Genomic DNA, 24,294 nt, shown 5'->3' with positions numbered 1-24,294 from the left:
GGTGTGGGCCAACACAATGACACAAAGTCATGTTATCTTATTTAGCGCTGTGTAAATGACTGTTATGAGAACTGGCAGGGTCTGTATAAGTAGGTGTGGCACAAAGCCTTTATGTGCGGTAAGAAATAGGTGTGACCTACTGTGATGACATCCAGAATGCTCAGGAGGCTATGCACACTGTCTCCTGGGTAAACCTCTTTCACCACATTTTCTTTGCCATCCTGGAAGACAGGAGTAACGCATTCATATCTATGTAAACAATTAAGTTGTTTTCTAAGAACTTATACTCAAGTTCAACTTGAGTGTGTACATAAAGATTCACACAATCAATATACATATAGATGTACACAATCAAGTATCAATATAGATAAAGCCTGCACTAACATCTCCCTCAGGACTTAAAACTTGGTAAATATATCCAAACACTAACACTGGCTAAAGGAGACATGATTAGCTACAATTTTTTTAAAGCCAGTGTTCTTGTGGGTAAGCACCTTGGTAAACCACTTTGCTGCTTGCATAAGTTTGCACAAAGTATTTGTGCAAACTTACAAAACATACAATAAACTATAGTCATAATTAAAAACAACAGTTCATTGCATAAAATTCAGAGGTAAACATGATTAAAGGGACACGGAGCCTGCATACCGTTCCAGTAAGGCACAATTCTAGTTTTCCATCCTGAACAACATAGATGCTGCTGTCGGGCTGACCTGGCCTGAAGACATACTCCCCTTGTTGGAACTGCAAAAACACCATGTGTTTGCACAACTCCAAGAAGAGTGGCTTCTCAAAGTGACCCAGCACCCTGTATGAAAGGACAAAAGGGAAGCTTGGGGGTTAGGAATTACACTCATTGCAAACAGCTGCAAACACTTGGTTTGTACAAAGGGCAATTAAAATGGTCTTTCTGTTTAGTTGTGGATTTATATATTATAAAAAAATATGCAGAGGTGAATTAAATATTATAATACAGTATATGACACGAGAATTTATCAGTTGATGGTTCAATAACAGCAGGTACAAGGCACTTTTTATAGTAATGTAAAGATCCTACAGTATTCTGGAGAAAACCCCAACAAATCAAATTAAGCAACCCCCTATGAGCAAAACTGTGCTTAGGGAGGACCAAGCACCTGGATCTATGTACTCTGGACTACAAAACACAATCACACAGACATTAAACCTACCGGACATTTTTAAGCATGTAGAGCACCTCAGAGGGGAGGTGGGAATTGGCCACATCAAATTCAGTGAGGTCTGCCTCCAGCACTGAGGGAGGGGGCTCCTTAGCCTGAAGGATGGGAACCTCCTTTTTAAAGCGCAGGATCCTACACAAGTCACATGCAGGAAGATAATAAGAAGGAAATAAGAGGAAAGCAACTGCCACATAAAGAATGTTAGTACAATCAAAATAGCGTATGCTTGATGAAAGTTAGCATTCAGATGTACTTTTTGGCAATGTTGAGCATCTTCTGCTTCTTCTTTAGGCGTGGCCGTGAAGAAGAGGATGTACCCACAAGGGACGAGGTAGACTGGGAGACCTGATGAAACATAGTTTTGTTTAAATATTACTCTTTCCTTAAAAAAAAAAAAAAAAAAGTACTATACACTGAAACACTACGAGAATGACGTGTTTCTGTGTGTGAGAGCCAGCTAGAGCTTTTATACAGCCTGACTCACTTTACGCATGATCTTTCGCCCATAGAACATCACTTTGTCTCTCTTGCGGAAGCGGTATTTGGGAGCCTCCTGAGCTTCTAAGTCTGTTAAACATAATAAATGACATTACCACAGGTATACACACTACTGACTTCATGACTATCCTTATGCGTTTTAGATGTACAATGAGAAATGCATTTCAGCAACTACTGACTTCGAAGCTTGATCCTCCGCAAGATGAAGAAGATCAGGATGGCGATGAGGACTATGGCGATACCTGCACCAATTACCATCCCCACCATCTGAATAAAGAGGAACCAAAGAGGGAGAACGTCAGTGGTATACATTATAGTATTTACAACAGTAAAGCATTTATTTACTTGGATATTTTAATATTAAAGTAATATTTTAGTTAAAGTATTTGTGTTTTCTAAAAAGAAAAAAAAAACTAAGTTGAGGCCATTAAAAACAAATAATTTTATTTTCAGTTTTTAATTATTTGTTCATTGTCATCAAGGTACATATATTACCAGCAGTAAACATGGTTACACCTACTTGAGATGTATTACCGTAGGTAGTTTCTGTTAGTTTTCCAATTTATTTCCAAGTGTATAAATCTACAGTTCCCTTACCTGTGTGACAAATTGGCTGTTGAATGAGACTTACTAAGACATGAAATCAAACTGGATGCTCACCATGCTCGTTTGTAGTTCCTCCTCCACAAAAGTCTTGATGTTATCAAACCCGTCCTAATGTAACAAGAGAAGACACAAACAGTACAGTCAATCAGAAAATGAAAAACAAAACAAAATAAAAAATGTTTTAGGTATTGGTCCCAACCAACTACCGGCCAATAACCTGCCTCAGTACCACATGGAAGCTCCTTTTAGGCATCATAGTGGCTAATATGAACAGGCATGTGGCTAAATATATGAGAGGGGCACAGAAAAGAATTGGCAAGAATACCACAGGGGCGAAACACCAGCTACTGGTAGAAAGAGCAGTTGCTTGCGATTGCAAGACCAGACTGACCAACCTGTGGACCACCTGGATTGACTACAAGAAGGCCTATGACTCAATGCCCCACAACTGCATCCTGGAAACCTAGAGCTGTACAAGATCAACAGGTTCCTAAGAGTCTTCCTCAGGAACTAATGGGGGATATGGATACTGACTATGGAACAGGGGAATTGTAAGCCACCTCCTCCTCACCTACATTGATGACATCAAACTGCATACCCACAGGCAAATGGAAGCCATGAGAAGGATGGTAGGAAAACCACAACTAAAAAATACCTGCAGAGAGTAAGGCAGGTCCGGAGGAGTCAGCTGAATGGGAAGAAGAAGATCCAGGCAATCAACACCTACATCCTGCTAGAGATTAGATATCCTGCTGGGATACTAAGCTGGCCAAAAGAGGAGACAGAAGCCATGGACATCAAGATAAGGAAGCTCGTTAGTATGCATGGAGGGTTTCACCCCAAATCCAGCACCCTGAGAGTTTATGCTATGCAAAAAAAAAAAAAAAGGCTGGGGACTAGTGAGCTTCAGAACCACTGTCCAGGATGAGACAACAAACATCCATGATGACTGCGTGCTTAGTAAATACCTCAGTCAGCAGAAACACAAGAAAGAAGAGGAGCAAGGACAAGAACCATGATGGAAGGACAGGCCCCTGGACAGTATATGCCACCGGCAGAAAGATGAAGCAGCTGGCATCCAGCAATCCTACCAGTGGCTAGACAGAGCTGGACTGAAAGACAGCATGGAGGCACTAATCATGGCAGCACAGGAACAAGCTCTGAGGACAAGATCCATAAAAGCTGGGGTCTATCACACCAGGTAAGACAACAGGTGCAGGCTGTGTAAAGATGCCCCTGACAATCCAGCATATAACAGCAGGGTGCAAAATGCTAGCAGGTAGGCCATACGTGGAACACCATAACCAAGTGGCGACATGGGATTTTTTAATTTTTAATATTTTTTTAATTATCTCCTAGTATGAAGCCCGGGCCTGCAGGCTTCAGTTCTGAAGTGCACTGGAATGTGAGAATGCGGAATTTGTCCTTGAGGAAGGACTGCCTAATGCACATGAAACAACAGTCAAAGGAGATGAGAATGCAGCAACTCATCTGATCCTCTTCACACTTTGCCCTTACCATGTTTCACATAGTTACAAACTGATTACCACACAGAGTTTCACAGTTTTGGATACTATTAATAGACTCAGGATTTCAGATATAAAATTACTGGGCTCACAGGCAATATATTTTGGCTTTTCTTTCAACTAAGGAAATCTTTATTACTTAAATTAAGTAATATCAAACTCAGCACTTACTTTTGAAATAAAGACTGTCAGTTCAAAGAGTTTGAAAAGAGTGCAAAGATCTTGTGGCCAAGACAAGCTTCTTTATGTGTCTTTATGTGTGTGTGTCACTAACAATCCATCAGATACCATATTGCAAGAGTAAGAGTAATAGGTGCTGTCTGACAGCCAGACAGTAAGACTGCATGTCCGTTATCAGTCATTATTGATTACCGTATGTTTAGCTAAGGGTTATTAAGCAGTAAATGTCTTAAGCTGGACACGTCACTTGACACTCACTGATAGTGGAAATTAGAGACAGTAAGTGCATGGACAGCATGTGCACATGGAAATGCACTACACCTGCAGACTTAGAATAAGAGTTCAAAATATAGTTCAGAAATCAGTGAGTTGAGTGTGGAAAGTGTACATGTATGTTAGGGATGGGTATCGAAAACCGGTTCTTGTTGAGAACCGGTTCCCACTGTTTCAATTCCTTGGAGTTGTTTGCCATTTTTGCAAACGATTCCCATATCGATTCCAGTCGCCCCGAATGACGTCATCACGTTGCGGAGCGTCATTTACCTGGCAGGAAACATGGCGGCTCAAACGCTCAAAAGTTTGGTTATACTTTACGAGAACGGATGACAACAGGGCAACTTGCAATACTTGCAAAGTAGATATTTTATTTAAGGGAGGAAACACTACGAATATGCAAAAGCATTTGCTCACAAAACACACGATAACCTTAAATGAATGTCGTGTTTTTAATTCCGCTCCAGATTCGTGAATCTCAACCCAGCAGCAGCGGTAACGTTTGCACGTCCTCTCCCGTTAATGCGGCAGGTAAATAATCAACTAACAGTGCATATTATGTTAGCGCGATCTGCCTTATTACAAAACCTGCCATTACTGTGCATTTAGGTGACCATGATGAGAGAGACAGACAGAGTCTGGTTGGCTCAGATGCTGGCAGTTCTCGCTGCAGTCTACCGGTAGCGTCTCCTTTCAGGCCAGGATAGACGAATGTCACCGAGCAGTGACTGAGTTTGTGGTCAAACGCTTGAACCCATTTGCCACAGCAGATGCTAGGGCTGAACGATTATGGAAAATAATCTAATTGCGATTTTTTGCCCCAATATTGCGATTGCGATGCGATATGCGATTATTTTTTAAGGTCTTTGTCTTCTGTATTATTAAACAAAGACAAGCAATACATCATATAGTATGGCCAATACTATATTACATTAATTTTAAACTGTTCTTTCCTGGAAGACAGACCTCTGTTATGATGACATGAGGTGATGCATGAATTGATGACTGACATTTTTATTTAACTTCTTCAATCACAACAGTATATTTGAACATACACAATAGTTTATTTTTAGCTTACAAACATCTGAGCATAAAGTGCTGACAAGGAACCCTGGTGTAAACATTAAAATGAAAGTCAGTACAATGTGCAGATTGCAGAAATATACATAAAAAAAATCAGTGGCTTTACCACACTCAGTTTTTCGACATCTGTGAACTACTAGACAGTCATTAAATTAAAAAATATTAAATAAATAAAACTAATAAATAAAAAATACACACATCTTACTGATCTCTGCAGTCAGTAACATTACACATAAAGTGCAAACATAATAGCAATTGTATAAACACACACACAAACACGCCTTTAAAATTTAAAGGCGTGAAATTGGACGGTCTAGTTCTGATTAGCGTCACCGCTGTCTCGGTGGAGTTTAATAAACTCGGCCGTCTGCTTCTTGCTATCTAAAATATAACCAGACACTGGTGTAAATTCTCGACTGTCTCATACTTCTGTTTAATAAGTTTTCTGTTTGACGTTTAGTCAGCTGTGTGAAAACCAAGGAGGAACGCACCCGGGGGATTAATAAAGTTTTATTTTATCTAATCTAATAACTTTAATCTCAGCCAAACCGATTTACTCACGAACAAACAAAACACTGAAAAAAGCCCAACAATAACATTTTTAGGTTGTCTAAGTGACTTATATATTACGTTTAACCCGAGCAGCGAAACTCCGCGGTGATCTGAAAATGATGTGCCGGGAGTTGTGCCGTTCTCGGCCGCATCAGTAATCCTCGAGCTCCCGGCTAGCTGTCGAGCTGGTGGGTAGCAGACGCCTCTGAAAACGTCGAAGCACTTTTGCAAATATGGGATATCTTGATAAACCGAGCAGATATTTGATGTTTACACAACTACTTTCTCGCCTGAAAATATGTTAAAAGTTTATTTTGTGACCCAGAAAGATTAGTATGAGTAATTTTAAAACTTAGTAGCGGCCGCCATTGCTGGAAACTGGAGTTTGGCTGGGCCGCGCTATGAATTCTGGGATATGGTAGTAATTTGGACAGCCTTATAATCGCAGTATAATCGCAGCCTTTGCGGTTAGAAAATTGCACTTGATCATGTCGCGATATTATCGCAAATGCGATATATCGTTCAGCCCTAGCAGATGCCCCCGATTTTCAGTAAATGAATGTGTTTAATTGTAGGCAGGGACATTACTGGATATTCTTGTGTAATTGCTACAGAATAATTTATGTTATACTTTGTTATTGCTACAGAAGAATATTTATTTTACTTTTACAATTTTTTCCCCCGGGGACCTTGTGACACCCCATTAAAGAGCCGTAGGCTGGATCTCTTAAGATCTCACTGTTGGGTTTGTAAGGCCATGTTACTCCTAAATCTTGTTCAAAGAGAAGATATAAAACAAAGTTCTAAGCTAGTCGACCTTAGTGTTCTCCTTTTTAAAAATAAGAATCGATAAGAGAATCGAATTGTTAAACAGAATCGAAAATGGAATCGGAATCGTGAAAATCTTATCAATACCCATCCCTAATGCATGTGCATTTGTCTCAAAATGACAACTAGGACAAATCTGTCACTGTGCATGCATGAAAAACCATATTCAGCTTAGTCTACACACTCTAAAGCTAACTTTGTTTCAAATGAAAGCTCAAATTGTGCACCACTAGGGTGGTCAAGAATGACCAAGCTACAGACAGACAAACTGGTGATGGCTAACCAACGAGACATATTAGTGGTGGACAAGCAGATGGCTCTAGTGATGTAAACGTAGTCTACACACTCTCAAGCTAACTTTGTTTAAAATGAAAGCTCAAATTCTGCACTAGCTGAGAAGTTTTAAATGGACACTTGTTTCAAGGTCTCTTTCTAAAACCTACAAGTCAGCTTTTCATATTTTTGTAAGCACAAAGTTATGTGCTAATACAAGTCACCAGCACACCGTTTTCTACTGGCAGGTTGCTGTGGCTTATGTTAATAACCTTGAAGCCTGTTTACACATTAGGATTGTGAAAGACTGCCCATCCGCTGGAGCAAGGACACGTATACAAATAAATACTGTAGTCAAAACCAACCTCTTGGCTGTGACCTTCACCCTCTTGTTCGGAGGTACTCTGTCCCATTGTAACCCTGTTTCTTCATAGGGATGGTCCATCAACAGCCACTGAGAACAAAGATAGATATGCATACTCAACAAAAAGCTATTTTGACATGGCACGGTATGAAAAACACAGGTACACACTTTCAAATTATGGAGAGGCAAATTCTATTTAGCTGCTTACTGTGATTTTTCCTGTTAACACAAGTCAAACATATCTTGAGCCAACATGTTTAGCAAAGCAAAGTAACTTGTTGAAAGTCAACATAAAGCGTTCTTTGACATGTTACAGTTTGGTAGTCTATGCTGCCCAGCTGAGTGAGAAAACCACAGTTTGTACTACCAGGAGTATGAGTGGTACTATGGACGTGCATCCACACAAACAAATTAAATAGTTCACAGCTGCAGGAAAAAAAATAGTGGGGCAGAACGAGCAAATGTAGTTCAAAGACAAAGAAGTTGTTAGCACACACAGTTGCATAAGAGAAGAACATTTCTCAGTCCCTAACTAAAGTTTCTGGATTAGCTGTCTAACTGCATCTATTCTTCAAAAATCGCTTCAACTGCACAGAAGAAAAGGGATCCAAAAATTTGCATCCTACAACAGCATATTGCTGACATCACTGATCCAGGCCTTAGTTACACAGAAACACGGCAGGCTTGCTAGATAACAGATAAACGACTATACAGGTAGTAACTCATTACCCCCTTTTCACCTTTTTATCCTTCCCCTTCATCCAAATAGGAATGATTTTCTTGTTGCTCCACTAAATTTGTGCCATTTTTAACGGGACATTACATGATGATGAAATTAAAAAAATTAATTAATTAATTAAAAAGGCAGAAATGCTGGTTGACAACAGCTTTGTGTTCGTTAGGTTTGTATCTTAGTTTTCGTGTGTTTACGAGTGACTGCATAAGTGGAGAGGTTTTTTGTTGTTTTCTGTTTATTCTTTTGCACATACAATTTTCCTTTAACCACTGCCATTGTACACTGTAGTATTTTACCTCCCCAGAGAGATACACACTGAGCAGTAGGAGATGTACAAGTTTATCCAGGCACATACCACCTAACTGCCCACATCTGCCAGAATACAGACAAGATTCAGCTGACACAGGCATTTATTCTATAGCAAAAACAACAAGCTCACTGTCTACAGACAAATAAATAGCAAAGCTGACTGAGGTCAACCAATTACCCACTAACTCTAAAGCCTCGAGCAGAAAGTGATGCTGGAGGTTAAACAAGCAGATTCTATGTTTGCTAAGGGTATACAGATTAGGCTGCTGCACAAAGAGGAAGATGCCTATAAAGAAGCAAGCATCTTATGGCTAAGAAAAGACATTACAATAACAATGCTGACCCTTTTTTCTGTTTTATAAAATCTTTTGGTATTGGACAGTGGAAGTTACTGGAAGTTTTGATAAACGAAAAAGAAAATATCTTTATATCTTAACAAATTATAAAATATATTGATAATTTTTAATGTGAATTATTCAGGACTATAAAAACAATTTTGAAATACCAAAGCCTTTTATCATTTTCCATAATAATAAAGAGCTGCAACAAATTTTGTTTATATTGAAACACTAGCATTAGTAAATCATCCTAACTGAGAATGACTGTTTTTTGTGTGTGTTTGTTTTGGATTCCTACTTGAAAAAATAAATAAATTAGACACTCAACACTAGGGATGGCACCGGTTCTGACATAAACGGTAGTAACCAGACTGAAAAGCAGCGCACATTTCAGTGCTTTATTTCGGTGCTTTTCTTTCCTGAGACCTCATACACTTTGGATTCTAGCCATTCATTTTACCTTTCCGAGGACAGAAGGCGGGCCCAGGTACATACGTTCTTTTAGAGCAAAGCTACAGAATAAAAAGTCTGGCTGTACTTCACAGCAAAAGATGCAAACTCATCAGCCTGCAACAAGTGCTTTAAGGTGATACTGTCCAAAGGAGGTAACTCCTGGAATCTGATGAAACACCTGGCGACGCATAGCGTTTTTTTAAAAGCCGAGAAATGCACAGTATTTCATAGCTTGCTGCGAGACCTCACACACCGAGCACATCTACTGCGGGTGTGGTGCCTGTTATCGGACCCAGAGTTAGCAACATCCCCCAAGAACCCGAAGAGGAGAGTCCTGGCCCCTAGCCCTGCCAGTGTAGCAGAAATGATGAGGATGATGATGGCAGCAGCAGCCGTTCTTCTCTGCGTGAGTAGCTTAATGTTGTTCGTGTGTAATTTACGTTGAGTAGGCTAACCACATTATTACATTAATGCACGTAAGGTGAACTAGCAAACACTGTCGTAGTTACATGCGGTTGTCTTCTTGTTTGATGGCAGATACTCCCTTCACCCTGGCCAAAAAGGCTAAAATGACCAAAGAAAAAGTGGGAAACAGCTAAACATGAGAGGTTTTTAGACAAAATTGGTGTTTTTTCCATTGATTAAGCACTGCTTCCAGCCAAGAGTGATACCATATATGCCCTATACCTGCAGAAAAGGCTAAAACATTGTTATCTTTTTACAAAAAAAAACAGCTAAAAATGAGAGGTTTTTGGACAAAGTGTGTGTTCTCCATTCTTTAAGCACCGGTTCGAGCACTGTTTAAGCACCGGCACCGTTTCAAAAGTACCGGTTTGGTACTGGTATCGGATAAAACCTAAACGATACCCATCCCTACTCAACACACCTTTAAACTGAGTTTGGATTATATTTTTCTACAAATACTGACTGTTAAAATTTGTGCAACATACAGCATGTCTCGATGTTACCACCAATTGCCTAAATGTTTAGACAGGATGTATACAATAGAGCTGGGCGATACGAGATTTTTTCATATCATGATATGTTTTTTTCATTTCAGTCGATAACGATATCTATCACGATATAAGCCAAATAACTATATTTGTAAGATTTAAATGTGCCGTTGCTCACAAGTAAAATGTGAAATAATCAGCAGCTTGTTTTTATTTAAATATTTATTTCCCATAATAAGTTCAACAGGGTAGATGTACTTAAGGAACATGAGACTTTTTCAGATAAATAAAGGCAAATATTACAAACTACACAAAAGGCAGTCACTAAAGCGTTTAAGTTTCAAAATGGAACAAACGAAACGGACTACTAAATTGTCAATTCCACTTAGAAACAAAATATTAATTCTAAAAATAAATCTTAGTTTGTTTTACAGAAGAACAGACAAAACTGACTAACTTTTGTCAATATCAAATAAACTGAGAACTAAAAGGAAATTCTCAATCTCTCCTTGTTGTATAGCTGAGCTTTTCAAACAGTTTTAACAGTTACTTTAGTCTGACAAAAGCCGAATGACGAATTAGCGCTTCCAGTCAGAGACTGAGGCTACGTCCACGCGTACACGGGTATTTTTGAAAACTGAGATTTTCCGTTTTCGTTTTAAAAAATAATCCCGTCCACACATAAAGGCAGAAATGAAGGAAAACGCTGCTATGAACATGCCAAAGCAGCAGGTGGCGCTAGATTCCTAACCGTGCAGAAATGTTGGCCAATCAGAAGTCTAGAAGCCTCGGTGGGAAAAAGTAAAAGCTGGGGCATAGAAGCAGAAGAGTCGTATGTGTGGACGGACAGTAACTGTGTGTATATGTAAGCATTTAAACACTGCAGAGAGTAGAATTAACAGTAACAGTATTGTAGAAATTCATTTCACCGAAACAATAACGTGGCGCACAGTGTGACGCATGCACCAGTTTATTGTATTTCCAGACTTGCTTTCGGCACAATTTACCTTTTTTTTTTTCAAGAGGACAAGAGCAGTGAAGTCTATCGCGATAGTTTAATTTCTCTATCGAGTAAAAGTTATATCGCGATACATATCGTTATCGTTCTATCGCCCAGCTCTAGTATACAACATAAACTGCAATCAGCAGCAGCTTTCTCCTGTGCGATTGGTGACTCGGAGAGAGATAGAGAGGCTGGACTGATGCATGGATGAAATTCAATCTGTGAAAAACAGAGTGGAGTGTTGTGTTACATGAAGTAACCCTGTGCATCATAAACAAAACCACAGAACAGCATGCTGCTGCAAAGGACCCACAGAGCTACAACACCGCATAGGAACATCTTTAGCATTTCCTACCAAAAGGCACAAATCTTGGATCCTGGCATTTATCTGGATGTTACTTTTACATATACCAGCCACCGAAACCTTGCTGCAGACCAAGCACACCCCCACGTGCCCTCCATACTGAAAACAACTACTCAAGAACTGGAGGAACACAACAAAGGATGCCATGGTAACCTGGCCTAATTTAAGAATGGACAAATAGGCGAGCTAAGAATGGACTGATAAAGTAGTCCCATGTGTTGCAAAATCTTTTTTCTGCCTCTGTTGAAGCAGCCAGTGTATCAAACCTTGCGTAAATCCAGACAAAATAAAAACTGAAACTTAGAGTTACACTTGACACTTCACTCAGCATAGTTTTAAAGTGTGGCAATAGCACCTTTAAGAAGAGTACAGGATGATAGACCCAAAGGAGATAGTATTCACCCTCTAGCCTCCAAGCAGTGCCCCTCTCCATGCAGCCCTACTCCTATTGTTCTCTAGGAACAATGAAGCCAGTGTTTAACCCACTATACACGATCTGACCTGGACTGACTGTTAACAGAGTACCGACTATACCATGAGATTCATGGTAACAATAACAACAGTTTGGGCTTTCAAGGTCTTGTGATGTGTATGGTTGGAAACTCTGACAGATAAAAAAAAAGATTCCAAAGTGGACTGAACTATCACTCTGTATCTTAATGGTTAAATGGTGTATTTAAGACAGGTAAAGGGAAACAAAACAGTTCTTTTGTTGTTACTTTCAGCCCAAACTGGGATTTTTTTTTTTTTAAATAAAATACAGGCAGCATAGAGCCCTGACACATGCAAACTGCAGCAAAGCAGTGACCAGCTAGTTATATTGTACCGATCTGTCCAGTGTTTTGCCTGTATTTGAGTATTAAAGCCCTTCTCGCACAAAATATACAGTTTAATATATTTAGGAAGTGTTCTGTTAAATTGTGGACATGCCAACCAGGTGCAGGAAAGCTACACGTGACTGTGAATTTTGTTCAAAAACTGTTCATTAGCTGCACGGATTTATGTTCACATTAGCCTTATTGTGCTCTGTCCAGAGCCTGTAAACATAAATATCATATTAAATTACACTCCTGCTCTTCAGGGGGCGTCTTCTGACTACATCACTGCCCACTGTGTGAGGATGACATTAGCTCGTGTTTCCATCCAGCTAAAACTGCTCTCCATAATTTACGCCCGAAGCGGCGCTGGTTTGCTGACTCTGGTTATTTGGTTGCGTTGTAAACAGACCCTGGTGGTGAGGATTCACCTTCAGTACATTAGAAAAAAGTGGAGTTTTTATAGTAAGCTTTACGACATTTAGGTAGCTAGTACACACCAGCAGATGGTGTTTTTATTTTTTATTTTGTCGCAGTAGTGTACCGTTAGCTAGCAAACACTCACATGAAACCAATCCCGAAGACGACAGTGGCTACATAGATTAGATTATAGTTAGGCCTCGTTTAGTTCTTTCAACTCGGAGAACCGTTTATTATTAGTATTAGTATTAGGACACAGCCGATAAGCTGGAAGTAGAAAAATCTTTGCTACCTTCAAGGCAGAGGGCACCTGACAGATTATTGTCACGGGATGTTAGCTAGCTGTCGTTACCGGTTTTCTCCGGCCATCATTAATGACTTGGGGGTGCAAGAACTTCTAACCATCGTAAATACGATAACGGGCTTGGGTTTACAGTTCGTCTTTTTCTGACCTCCAAAAGAGCAATGTGACAGAGCTATAATATTAATATTAGTGACACAGTTGAAGAGCTATCTCCGGTTTTCACTACTATCATTAAGTAAAAGCCTCGTAAAATTATACAGTCGTCTACTAAAACATATACCAAACTCATCTCTTTAAATAATATATGTATAGAAGGATTTACCTAAGCTGATACACTCCGGTCAATCGTCACGTACAGTCAAGTGAAACACAACGGAAATCATCTTCAATGTAGCCCCTCCTCGTCTAAGTCCGCTAGACCTCCGTCCAATCAACATTGACGATGTTGTCAAGTCGGCCCAATTAAAATACAAGACTGGGCGCTGGCCCAGATCTCCCGCCCACATTTATGTAAATAGAAAAATCTGTGTCCAATGAGAATTTAGAATAACTAACCAGACGACCCGTGATTGGATAATATTTGGAATGATTGACAATAAGACAACCATCACTCGCCTTTGCCGCGGGATACTGCTACACCTTTAAGAATGATAAAAGTGTTAATAAAACAATCAAACCTCAATTAGTTCCTCACATGTCCGTCACTTCCGTTACGTTTAAATCTGTCATTAGCTATATGTTATTTTCGGGAAATCGCTCTGTCTTGACATTAAAATATAGTACCTTGTCGAAACAAGACGGCCGTTATTTTCACCCAAAGCTTTTACTGCAAATAAAACTGAAGCAACGTTGCCCTCTCGTGGGAAGTGTAACAAAGTGCTACTTTAAGAGAGACAACTAAAATAGACATCTTTTTTTCCACACACTAATAAAACAATGAAGACAACAAAGGTTCGCCCTTAGAATACATAATCTTTATTGTGAGGTCAGTGTCAAGTAATGAAGTTACAGCTCTGCAATGGGCTTATGGGGCCAGTATGGGTGTTTGACCTTGTCCAACTTTGTCTCGGGGAAGACGCTGTTGAGGTCCTCGATGGTCATCTGATCGAAGGGGATCATGTTCTTAAATTTAGCCAGCTGAAAACACACAAAGCAGAAAAGAAGTTTTTAAACACCATAACACACTCATGGTGCATTTGAGCAAATAAGCCAACTACTGTCTCACCTCTTCTTCATACTGAGCAATGCGGGCCTTGGATCCTTCAATGTAGGCTTGTGCACTTTTGTTCTGTTGGAGAAGAGTGAATTATGAATTTGAAAGAGCAAAAAGAAGAAGAGATTTGGGATGCAGCTCCCTCTGTTTTAAATGTCAATTTGTGTTTAAACAATTTTGTGACCTTTGGAAAATTCTTTGCACATTTACAATTCTTATTATTAAAATATGTACACATGGTATGGCTGCCAATTCTTCTTTCATCATTACAGTTTCCAGATAAAAATGTTCTTACTTTTAAGCTAAACATGCAAATACATTAATTTGTTTGATCTCGCCACTTACAGCCTCAGCCTCCTGCGCATTGATGGTGCTTGTCTGTGTGTCAGTGGGCTCAGGAATCTGCAGTGCTTTAAACTGTGTGAAGGAAGAATAAAAAAGTAAAAGATAGAATTTAATAACACAGGGAATTTAAGCTCTACTTTTTGTGTCCCACTCAAAGCTAGTCTGAGACTGTCAGACTACACATAAAAATGGATAAAGCATTAATGCTTCCTCCCATGGTAAAAAAAACTGGGAGTTGGGAGCCCCATGTTATGGCAAAGCATGTGCTAATTTTTATTTTTATTTTTTAATTATAGGCAATACAACTTGGAATCTAAGGTATTTCAATTGCAGGATTATTTTGTGCCTGCAACACGCTTGTTTTTGAGACCGGTTTTGAGTGGATTGTGCTGCAAACAAGGAACATGAGCTTTGGAGAAAAAAACAAAACAAAACACTTTCTAAAAGTAGTGGGTCCTGACTCGTTTTCGTGATCTGTTAACTCACTGTTATATGTAAAAGAAGGTTTTCAAAATAATCTATGCTGTGAAAAACTAAGTACACTATTGATTGAATAGCCTGTAGAGCCACCTTATTAGTAATAAGGTGAAGTAATCATTTTACATTTGTTAATGCATAATTCTCTTAATGTCCCACTGACAGCATTTTGATCATTTTGAGGTCTGTACTTAGACTGGGTCACTCCAAAGCCTGGATTTTTTTTTTCAGATGGCCTCACGTTTGACTCCAGAATACTTTGGTAAACACTCAGTGACTGTAAGACATTCCGATCCTGTGGCACCAAAGCAAGTCCATATCATTAGCCCTCCACAGTTGGTATGAGGCATTTGTGTTGATATGTTGTGTTTTGTTTTTGGTAAATGTGAAACTGTAAATTATGGCCAAACATCTCCACTTTGGTTTCCTCTGTATAAAAGGACAGGAGTCATGTGGTATGTTACGATGCAACTTTCCAAACTGAACTGTTCTTTTTAGAGAGAAGAGTTTTTCTCCTGGCAGCCTTTCCAAATAAACCATAGTTTTTTGGTCTTTTTCTAACTGTACTGTCATGAACTTTAACATGTAAACATGCTACTGAGGCATGTAGAGTCTGACATGTGGCTGTTGGGTTTTTTGCAGTTTCTCTAAGCACTGCACGCTCTGAACATAGAGTGAATTTGCTGGTCCACTCCTGTGAAGATAGTAGGATTGTGTTAATATGACACTGAAGTTTTAAAACTGTTAAAACTTCTGCTTTAATTGGGGTTTTGAAGATATGTGGCCACCAACCATGTGACTTAACTTGTGACAATGCAGAGTCAAGTAAATAAGGCTCCAATCACACAGATCTAAAGACTGGTCTGCTAACCATTTGGCAAGCACCAGTGCCCTACCAGGAATAAGTGGTTGCTGGAAGTTGATGGCTGTCACCGGGAAAATGACTGTGCATGATATATGAGAAATCTCAATCGAGGTGGTCACACTTGTTATTTGATTGGTTAATCAAGCGCATTTGATTATACTCTATAAATCTGTCAACAAAATATTTTCAGTGCAATCAAAATTTCTCCTGTGCAATAATTGAATATTTATTTTATTATTGTTTTTAAATATGTACCACTGGCTCTATATTCATTTATTTATTATACTTGACTCTTTTTAATCTTTGTACTGATGTTTTTTATGTCTTTATGTGATCTTGTGCAACGTAATTTTGTTCTGCATTGCGTCTTTGAGGTACTGCTAAGTGAAAGCAAATCTTGAATTAGCAGCACCTGACTGCCACTTACCCTCTTATTTTCAATGGAAGATGTAAGGGTGTACTTAATTTTTCACAGGGATTCATGTAGCTATGTGAAAACTGATTTGATTTTACAGCCACTACAATGGGGCATTACAGGACAATCTTTCATAAAATGAAAACACAATTTTAATTATGTGAAAAATTTTCAGAGCAGCTAGACACAACATTAAAAATGCCACAAACAACTTTTTAAAAATGGCATTCTACACACGCTCTATTTGGTGCTTTAATATTGACTAATAACCTGCTGAGAAAAGCTCACCTTTTTCTCAAACTCATCAACCATCCCGGCTTTGGCCACTGCACTCCTGTAGAAGCTCCAGTCAATAGCCACAGGCTTTTCTGGCAAGGAGGCTAGCCTGGTAGGGAGGAGAAGAGCAAAAGAGAAACCCAAGTAGATGATATTTAAGGTGCAAAGAGCAAATAAAATGGACAACAGAACTGTTCACAAGTTGATACAAATGCAAAATTCAGTGATGATGCTTCTAGGAGACAAATTAATGCAACCGCCCACTTTAATTATTATAATGATGGTATAAATTAAAGTCTGCAAAGAATAATGAGACAGCCGCTTAATTTTCTATTAAATCTCTAACATAAATTTATTCATTAAATTGATGTCATGCAGTTACTAAGGTGATGCTTTTTTTTCTCTGATGTTTTTTATAATCACTGGAAACCAAAATAATAACTGAGATTAAAATGAAATTATTCACCCAGGCCTTAGTCTGCAGGTTATACAAGATGACATGTCAACTTGATCAATCTGTTTTCTACTGGCTGGGTGACCCAGTCACTGTTATCGCTGCTCTCCATGTCATTAAGCCATGTCTTAAAAAGAGTTTCTTGTTCCAACACATTCCAACTCCTTAAGTCTCCCACAAACACGGCTCTCTCTACAACCACAAATAGAATGGAATTATGCAGGAAACATTGCAGTTTAAATAACACATCCCAGTGTACTACAGTCAGTTGTTTTGTACTACTGATACTTCCAGCATCAGTAGCGTACAATGTGTACAAGATGAGCCGTTCAAGCAGCAATAATTAAGATAAATATCTACCATTTGCACTATTTGCTGTGTTCTCTTGAAAGCAGAAAACATCTTCTTTCTACTAAAGCTGCAGCGATTGATTGATTCGATTATAAAAAATTCTCGACAAACATTCGATGCTTCGTTTAACACTCTGTAGCGTGCTACCGTCGCCATGAAAAAGTGATGCATATTTGCCACTAAAAACATATTCAGAAGCTGCATGTGAATAAAAGGTTTGTCAACATTAAGCCCAGGTAGCCTCCAGTTTTAAACAAAAACACTGATAACACAATGGCAGCAGTGATGATGATGCTGGCCCAGCTTAAGGTGGAGCCAGAGTGTTTACGCACAGCTAAGAGGCGGAGCCGTTACCATTATGGTGAGCTCAGGTTTAGTGAAAGAAAACATGTTTTCTAACATCCAAAAGATCTGCACAGTTCCTGTGTTCACCCTTAAATCTTTTACTGGGAAAACCTAGCAGGAGTACTTCATCAAAGCATGTGATCAACAAACTCTGATGTTAAGAAAAGCCAAGTTTGCGGCTGCTCAATCCACAGACGTTTGTTTTACACTGGGAGAAATCTGCAGTAATCCTCCAGAAGTTGAATTAAAACAAACAGATGACCTGTTAACTTAATCTGATTATTGAGAGTTTACTTGATTGGGTAATCGACAGATTAGTCGATTGATAGCTGGAGCCTAATTTCCACACATTGGAGATGATGATGTATAACATAGTGAGAGGTGTATATCATACTTGGCAGAGATGCCATCACTGCGAGTCTTCAGTGCATTGAACATGCCACGCTGGTTGGGTGGAACTCGCTCGGCAAATGCCACCCAGTCAATGGCCTTCAGGGCTACACGACGGCCTGCCATCTCGACTGTCTGAAAACAGAAAGGACACATGTTTTTATTTATTTTAAGTATTGAATTAAAATGTCAACAATCATCTAGACAAATCTTGTCAACATGTGTTTTGGTCAATAATTAGTTTGTTTGTTGAGAAACAAACAGAAAACAGGAAAATCGTCTGTTGATGAGGAGGATACCTGGTTTGAGGCACCACAATGAGAAGACTACTTTTATTTTACAACTGGATTTCAAAACTTACACAAGCATCATACAGAAAAATCATCTGAGAACCTTGCCTTTCACTCCTGCTGCCATCCTTCTGTCAAACATTACCACCAACCCTGCACACTTCTTCGCCTCTCTTGTACACTGTCTGTTGCTTTGGTTGGTTGACCCCAGGTATTTAAGATTCACCAATTCCTTAGACTAAAATCAGAATAAACTTAAATATGTAAGCCTAAAATTTTAATATACATTTCAAATGCATTTGCATAACGTAGGTTAAACATAAGGACAAATGAAAGGCATATTCCTCACTCAATAAATAAAGAATGAATGTATATCATTAAGGAACGAACGGGTATACAGTTATTTTCATGTTTCCTTAATTTATGCTTGCATACTGTGCGTGGCATTCAGTGTATAAAACCCGATTGAATTGAATATATAAAATATAAAATTGAGTGTCTAGTGATTGCAGCATTTGGAAAGACATTTGCGTTTACATAAAACTGACAGATGAGGAGTACCTTACATTGTTAAATGAAATAACTTTCAGACAGTAAATATATATTACATGTTCACTTTCAAGTTATTGAGAGTGGAGAGATATTTTGCTGTACGCCGAGATATGAATAAAATACTTCAACTCAATGTCCTCATTTCGCTGGACCCAGAGGTCCAGAGTTTCTCCTGGTCCTCTGGGTCACGGTCAGACAATATGAAGCCTGTTGAAGCTAAATAATTGTTGTGTCTTGATGATGTTTTATATTTTTTAAAGATAGTTGCAGTGGCACCGTCCGTGACGTTTTGCTCAATTTAAACACTCAAAACCGGCCAAAGGTAGCTAACTCTGTTAGCTTGCTAGCCAAGGTCAGAGGACTCCGTCTATGACACCGGGACTTTGACAAAACACGAATGTGGCCGGTCAGGCTACTTTTCCATCTTCCATCCACCGACACATGCATGACCCCAACTAACCATTATTTAAGAAATTATTATCAGATATTCTTTCAATCAGTCACCCCTTCTCTGTACTCACCTCGCTGCAGTGTTGTCTGTGACAGGACGGACCAACGGAAGAGCCTTCTTCATCAGCGCCTTGAGCCGCAAATCGGCGCCACCGCCCTCTGCTGGACAGGCTGAGTAATCACAGCCTGTCTTCATGCGTTTCCTTTTCTTTCCTTTTTTTCATTTGCAAACTTTCGCAATTATGCGATCCAGCTTCTAGAAGCCAATTTCTAGAACTGTGGGCTTAAACAGTGAGTAATTATTAAATAAATAAACCCTAAATCTCACTGTCTATTAACTCTATATTCCAGGTAATTATATTGGCCTTAAGAGTTTACCAGTGTCCCACAAGTGTAACCAGGCAATAAATGGAAACAATAAAATGCATCAATTCCAAAACCAAAGCCATCATTAAAAATGTGAGATTTTCCCAGAAACGTGGCGCAATTGGTGCAACCTGTAGGTTAGACAGATGAATGTCACTTGGTTACTTGATGTGCGCAGCAAAGATAAAAGGTTTCCTTTATCCTTAAAAATCCACATCCTTTGAGTCGGTCGTGGGAAAAATGTGTTTTTTATATTTAAAAGTAAAATAAAAGTGTACTATCTCCAATAAACTGTATCATCGCGACAAACTGAGATTCAAGTAATCTTTTTAGGATTTACAGACCAAACTGTTTTCGCTTTAAAATGTAAATAAGGAAAACAAAACAATACGCTATGCTCTTTATTTATAAATTACGAAAGGTGCACAATGTGGTAAAAGTAAGCGGATCTGCACTGAAAATCAAACAGCTATGTGGTCATTCCCAAATCAGATAATTAAATGCGTGTGAATGCGATGAGGTTGTCAGGTAAACGTTTTGCACACTTATAAATCACATAATAAAATATCTAAATAAAATTTGAAAAACATTTAACTAACAAAGCTTTTCCGCTGCACTGCACAGTAAAAACCCGCAGAACACACGGAGGCTCCAGAGGTCAATGGCGATATTAACAGAAAAAAAAAGTGAGTCAAGCACTTATCAATTCTTGGATAATGTTTATTTACTAAAATCAGTTTTTACAAGTTACTGCACATTTTTGATAGACTCATGTATGTACACAGTACAGATACAAAGATATTCAATAAATACCACTTCTCCTGCCCTTTAAGCGAGACTGCAGGACGTTTAAGAACACTACAAATTTTATTTACATTTACAGCAAAATTCATCAAAGTAAATCTAATATCACTCCCATAAAGGCCACGTTGTGAAGGTTAAAAAAACTAATACATGTATTTTTTTCCTAAAATATAATTCTGTCTCCGTTCTTTAAAAAGAATGATAGAAATCGTGACAATAATACAGATATTAACACAGCAAAAATGGACAACGCTACCCGATAACAGAAAAAATATTCATATCTTGAATGAGGAATTCAAGTGATGATAAAGAGAGTACACTTCGGGGTCCTAAGGCACTGACACCAATTAAGTACTTTTCTGTTGCTTTTATTAATGTCCCCCAGCTTTAGAGGATTATTGCCTTTAGATCCGGACACATTTAATTGCCCAGTTGCTACTGGAGAGCACGGAGGACAGGCTGGGATGAAATATTTAAGGCATGTCATCTACTGTGTGAGTAGATGACATCTGCTTATGGAGTTTTGCTTAAGAAAATTAAGGCCAAGAATCCACGATTCTCAGAAGTGGACACAAAATGAGAGCAAGTGACCGCACTCGGAACGATTACGCACACGTTTATACACCGGTATTCGCCACTTGTCGTATTTGTCTTCGGTTTTGGAGTTTGGGGGGAAAATAGTCTAAACTCCAAAACTTTTTAATTGTGCTGTGGCCAAGAGCACACACGCACACACACAGGAACATTATTAAGACAAATAGTACATCCCATAAGTGACGGGTCCACTGAACAGTCCTGGCACAGGCAGACTGGGTCTCGGGAAGGCGTTTGAAGGGCCCCAGGATGGAGAGCTCATGTGCGCTCCGAGGGGGAAAGGCAGCGCGAATGCAGGCAGGACGGGCTTGGAGGCTAACTTAAACTTTTCCAGCTCGGCCTCCTGAAGTCTCTTGGCTTTGGCCCTCCTGTTCTGAAACCAGATTTTGACCTGAGTCTCCGTCAGGTTGAGAGAGTTGGAGAACTCGGCTCGCTCTGCGATGGAGAGGTACTGCTTCTGGCGAAACTTGCGCTCCAGCGCCAGGAGCTGGGAGGTAGTAAAGGGCGTGCGAGGTTTCCTGTTGTTTTTATGCTTCCTTAAAGTACACTGAGTTGGACTTGAGCTTCCTGTCACAAAGAAATTGCAAAGAGAAAAAGCTGAGGTTAGATTAAATCGGAGTTTAACTGAAGCGGGATTGTCACAGCAGGTGAACATAAGAGCCCTCGCCACTGGATACAAACACCAGCATAACGCAGCTTACACACACTGATAAATACACTGCAGTATATTGATGTTGACAAAATAACCTGCATCACACACTGTCACATCTTTGTGGAATCAAAGGCTTGAGCACATACTCAGATTTTCTGCTTTCATTTATGACTTTTTAAATGTTTAAAAGTTGTTTTATTTATTTATTTATTTATTTATTTTATAGATAACAAGACATATATGGCATCAAATGGTAAAGGGTCGGTGCAGCAGAGAAGCGAGTGTTTCTTGAGCTCAGATGCAAAACATATTTCCATTGTTATGCATTTATTTACCTAATAAATGACCAAATAAAAATAGTATTTACGCATCATACGTGTGTAGGAAACAAAAAGGCGTCTCACAGTTAAACTTGTTATGCAGCTCCTATAGAGAGGTGGATAAATGCAGTTTATTTTTGTTTCTGATAACTGCGGAGGGACGGACTTACGGGGAGGTGTAGAAAAGGAGGACGTCTGGAACCAAGTGCTCTGATCTTTCTCACAAAACTGTGGACTGTCTTCGCTGGAGCTACTGGAAACACCCTGCGAGCTCTCAGCCGATATCTTCCTCTCCGCGTAAAAAGTCCTTGGAGAGAGATGTTCGCCTTGCCCAGCCACGGGCTTCGGAAGGACCAGAGCTAAATCTGAGGACGAGTAAGAAGTCCGACAGGTGGTCTTCTTGGAAATCAATGACTCGACGCTAAACGGGAGGCTGCTCCGCTGGAGTTTGTATCCTTTCTCGGTTGTCATGTCTTTGGGTTGCAGTTCCTCGCTCTCCGTATCCGTCTCCTCTTTTTGATGAAGCTGTTTGGCGTCTTGGGACGGCGACCCCTGCACAGGATTCATCATGATACAAGGGGATGGGGCCATGCACCTCCGTGCGGCCCGTTTAGAGGAATTACGTGGCTGAGGGGTACGGTGTCCAATGTGCGTCTTTGCGCTGTCAGCGGTGCCCAGTAGCTTTTTACGCGCTGGACGGGATCGTCTATAAAAGGACAGGGGCTGTCCCCCTCCCTGCTTCGACCAATCATCTCGTCAAGTTGGCCTCGTGACGTCTCAGAGTGTGGTTTTGATTGGCCTGTAGCCTTCCAAGAGAACATCAAGAAGGCTTTGAAAGGAAGGAGACGTTAATCATACAGACCCCATGCGGTGCGGGACTATTGATGGCTCTCACAAAGTAGCTTAGACCAATTTTAGTGCAATTAACCAGTGGGGAGGACTCTCTTGACCATTTACATCCTTTAGCAGAGCACTTCCATCGGTAGTATTAGTTTAATTACTCTCTTACTGTAAAGCTGAGCAAGGGCTAATGAGTTACGTGTCGATATCAAAGTCGTACTTTTATCAAAGAGATTAAAATATATTTTGTGCCCCAAATTAAATATAATAAAAGCAAATCCATTTGTCAATGAATAACCTGCCCGTAAGTGTATATTATAGAAATAAAAGTAAGTGAAACAGCTTAACAGAAATTCCAATCAGAAAGAGTGCGAAGCCAGGATAGAAATTGATTAGGTATGAGTGTTGGTCACACAGCATTGCAGCAATTTAAGGCCTGTCAGGAGCTCTTCTCCTTAACAATAGCCTCGGTTGAGAAGCAACAGGCGTTTTCTTTCTCCAGGTCATACTATTTAATAAGCCAGACAAGTTGTGTTTTGCAAGGCGCCAGACTCGGCAGGATCAAAAAGGAAGATACCTCGGGGAGAAAAGGCAACGGTTAACTCCACTTAACCAATTGTCCTCCGAATATTTCATAGTCCAGTGCATGGAGCTGGGTGGAAACAGGCGCTGACAGTTAACTGTTTCACGTCTGGGTTCATTTTTCCAGTCATCTGGACATATTTTGTTATGCGAAAAAAAATCTACAGCAAAAAATAAATTAAAAAAGAAAGAAACCTTTTGAAACTATTATAATGTGAAAATGTTCATAAAATGAGAAACATACCCATGATACTGAATGAGTATTCTTAGCTTGGAAGTTTTTACCATTGTAGTTGATAAAGTTCATTTCTGTTCATCACTGAGTTTATAACTGTTTTGTCATAAATCCTTTTTTGAGTGGGGTGCTTTAAATAGGATAAAATAGAATAAATAAATAGAATAAAAAAGCACAGTAAATGTGTAGTGAGGTAGAAGCTGAATAAATATGGAAATACCTATGGCGCGACACCTCATGGTTTGATTTGTCGCTCACAACAATAACTACAGTATAAATCCCTTTAAATTTAACAAAGATTAACATCTAAATTCTTCTCCGCTGACATGTCCAAGCTGATATCACATTAAACATGTCAGCAGCACACTGCAGCCTCCAAGCCAACACAAGACCCCACTGAG

At 39.5% G+C, this 24,294-nt stretch overlaps 3 protein-coding genes across 6 annotated transcripts in view; all 3 read right to left on the bottom strand.

Moving 5' to 3' along the window:
* pnpla6 (patatin-like phospholipase domain containing 6) overlaps window positions 1-13,508 on the bottom strand; it is a 34,853-nt gene extending 21,345 nt beyond the window's left edge. For 3 of the 4 annotated variants that reach the window (XM_085277428.1, XM_085277426.1, XM_085277427.1), the window contains exons 1-9: window positions 13,400-13,508; window positions 7,384-7,472; window positions 2,358-2,411; window positions 1,877-1,964; window positions 1,684-1,766; window positions 1,453-1,544; window positions 1,191-1,331; window positions 649-808; window positions 141-221 (exon numbers count right to left, since the gene is read on the bottom strand). In XM_085277428.1, the coding sequence (XP_085133554.1) occupies window positions 141-221; window positions 649-808; window positions 1,191-1,331; window positions 1,453-1,544; window positions 1,684-1,766; window positions 1,877-1,964; window positions 2,358-2,411; window positions 7,384-7,431 (747 nt within the window). In that variant the 5' untranslated portion in view covers window positions 7,432-7,472; window positions 13,400-13,508. The remainder of the gene's footprint in view (window positions 1-140; window positions 222-648; window positions 809-1,190; window positions 1,332-1,452; window positions 1,545-1,683; window positions 1,767-1,876; window positions 1,965-2,357; window positions 2,412-7,383; window positions 7,473-13,399) is intronic. The other variant, XM_085277425.1, reaches the window with a different exon arrangement.
* Window positions 13,509-14,029: 521 nt separating this feature from the next.
* Window positions 14,030-19,684, bottom strand: LOC146572953 (ATP synthase peripheral stalk subunit d, mitochondrial-like). Its single transcript, XM_085277424.1, has 6 exons — window positions 19,572-19,684; window positions 18,213-18,343; window positions 16,681-16,777; window positions 14,636-14,707; window positions 14,303-14,365; window positions 14,030-14,214 (listed from the first exon to the last, which is right to left on the bottom strand). The coding sequence occupies exons 2-6, from the start codon at window positions 18,332-18,334 to the stop codon at window positions 14,083-14,085; spliced, it is 486 nt and encodes a 161-aa protein (XP_085133550.1). The 5' UTR covers window positions 18,335-18,343; window positions 19,572-19,684; the 3' UTR covers window positions 14,030-14,082.
* An 888-nt stretch (window positions 19,685-20,572) lies between these two features.
* Window positions 20,573-22,918, bottom strand: LOC146572952 (homeobox protein MSH-C-like). The gene is made up of 2 exons (XM_085277423.1): window positions 22,407-22,918; window positions 20,573-21,831 (listed from the first exon to the last, which is right to left on the bottom strand). The coding sequence occupies exons 1-2, from the start codon at window positions 22,825-22,827 to the stop codon at window positions 21,419-21,421; spliced, it is 834 nt and encodes a 277-aa protein (XP_085133549.1). The 5' UTR covers window positions 22,828-22,918; the 3' UTR covers window positions 20,573-21,418.
* Window positions 22,919-24,294: the final 1,376 nt, after the last annotated feature.

Source organism: Mchenga conophoros, linkage group LG6, assembly GCF_057382185.1.
Source record: "Mchenga conophoros isolate Kocher_MC1m ecotype Shallow Benthic linkage group LG6, M_conophoros_male_GT1.1, whole genome shotgun sequence".
Classification (NCBI taxonomy): domain Eukaryota; kingdom Metazoa; phylum Chordata; class Actinopteri; order Cichliformes; family Cichlidae; genus Mchenga; species Mchenga conophoros.
Note: the sequence above shows the minus strand (reverse complement) of the source record. Positions and strands in the feature narration are given on the sequence as shown.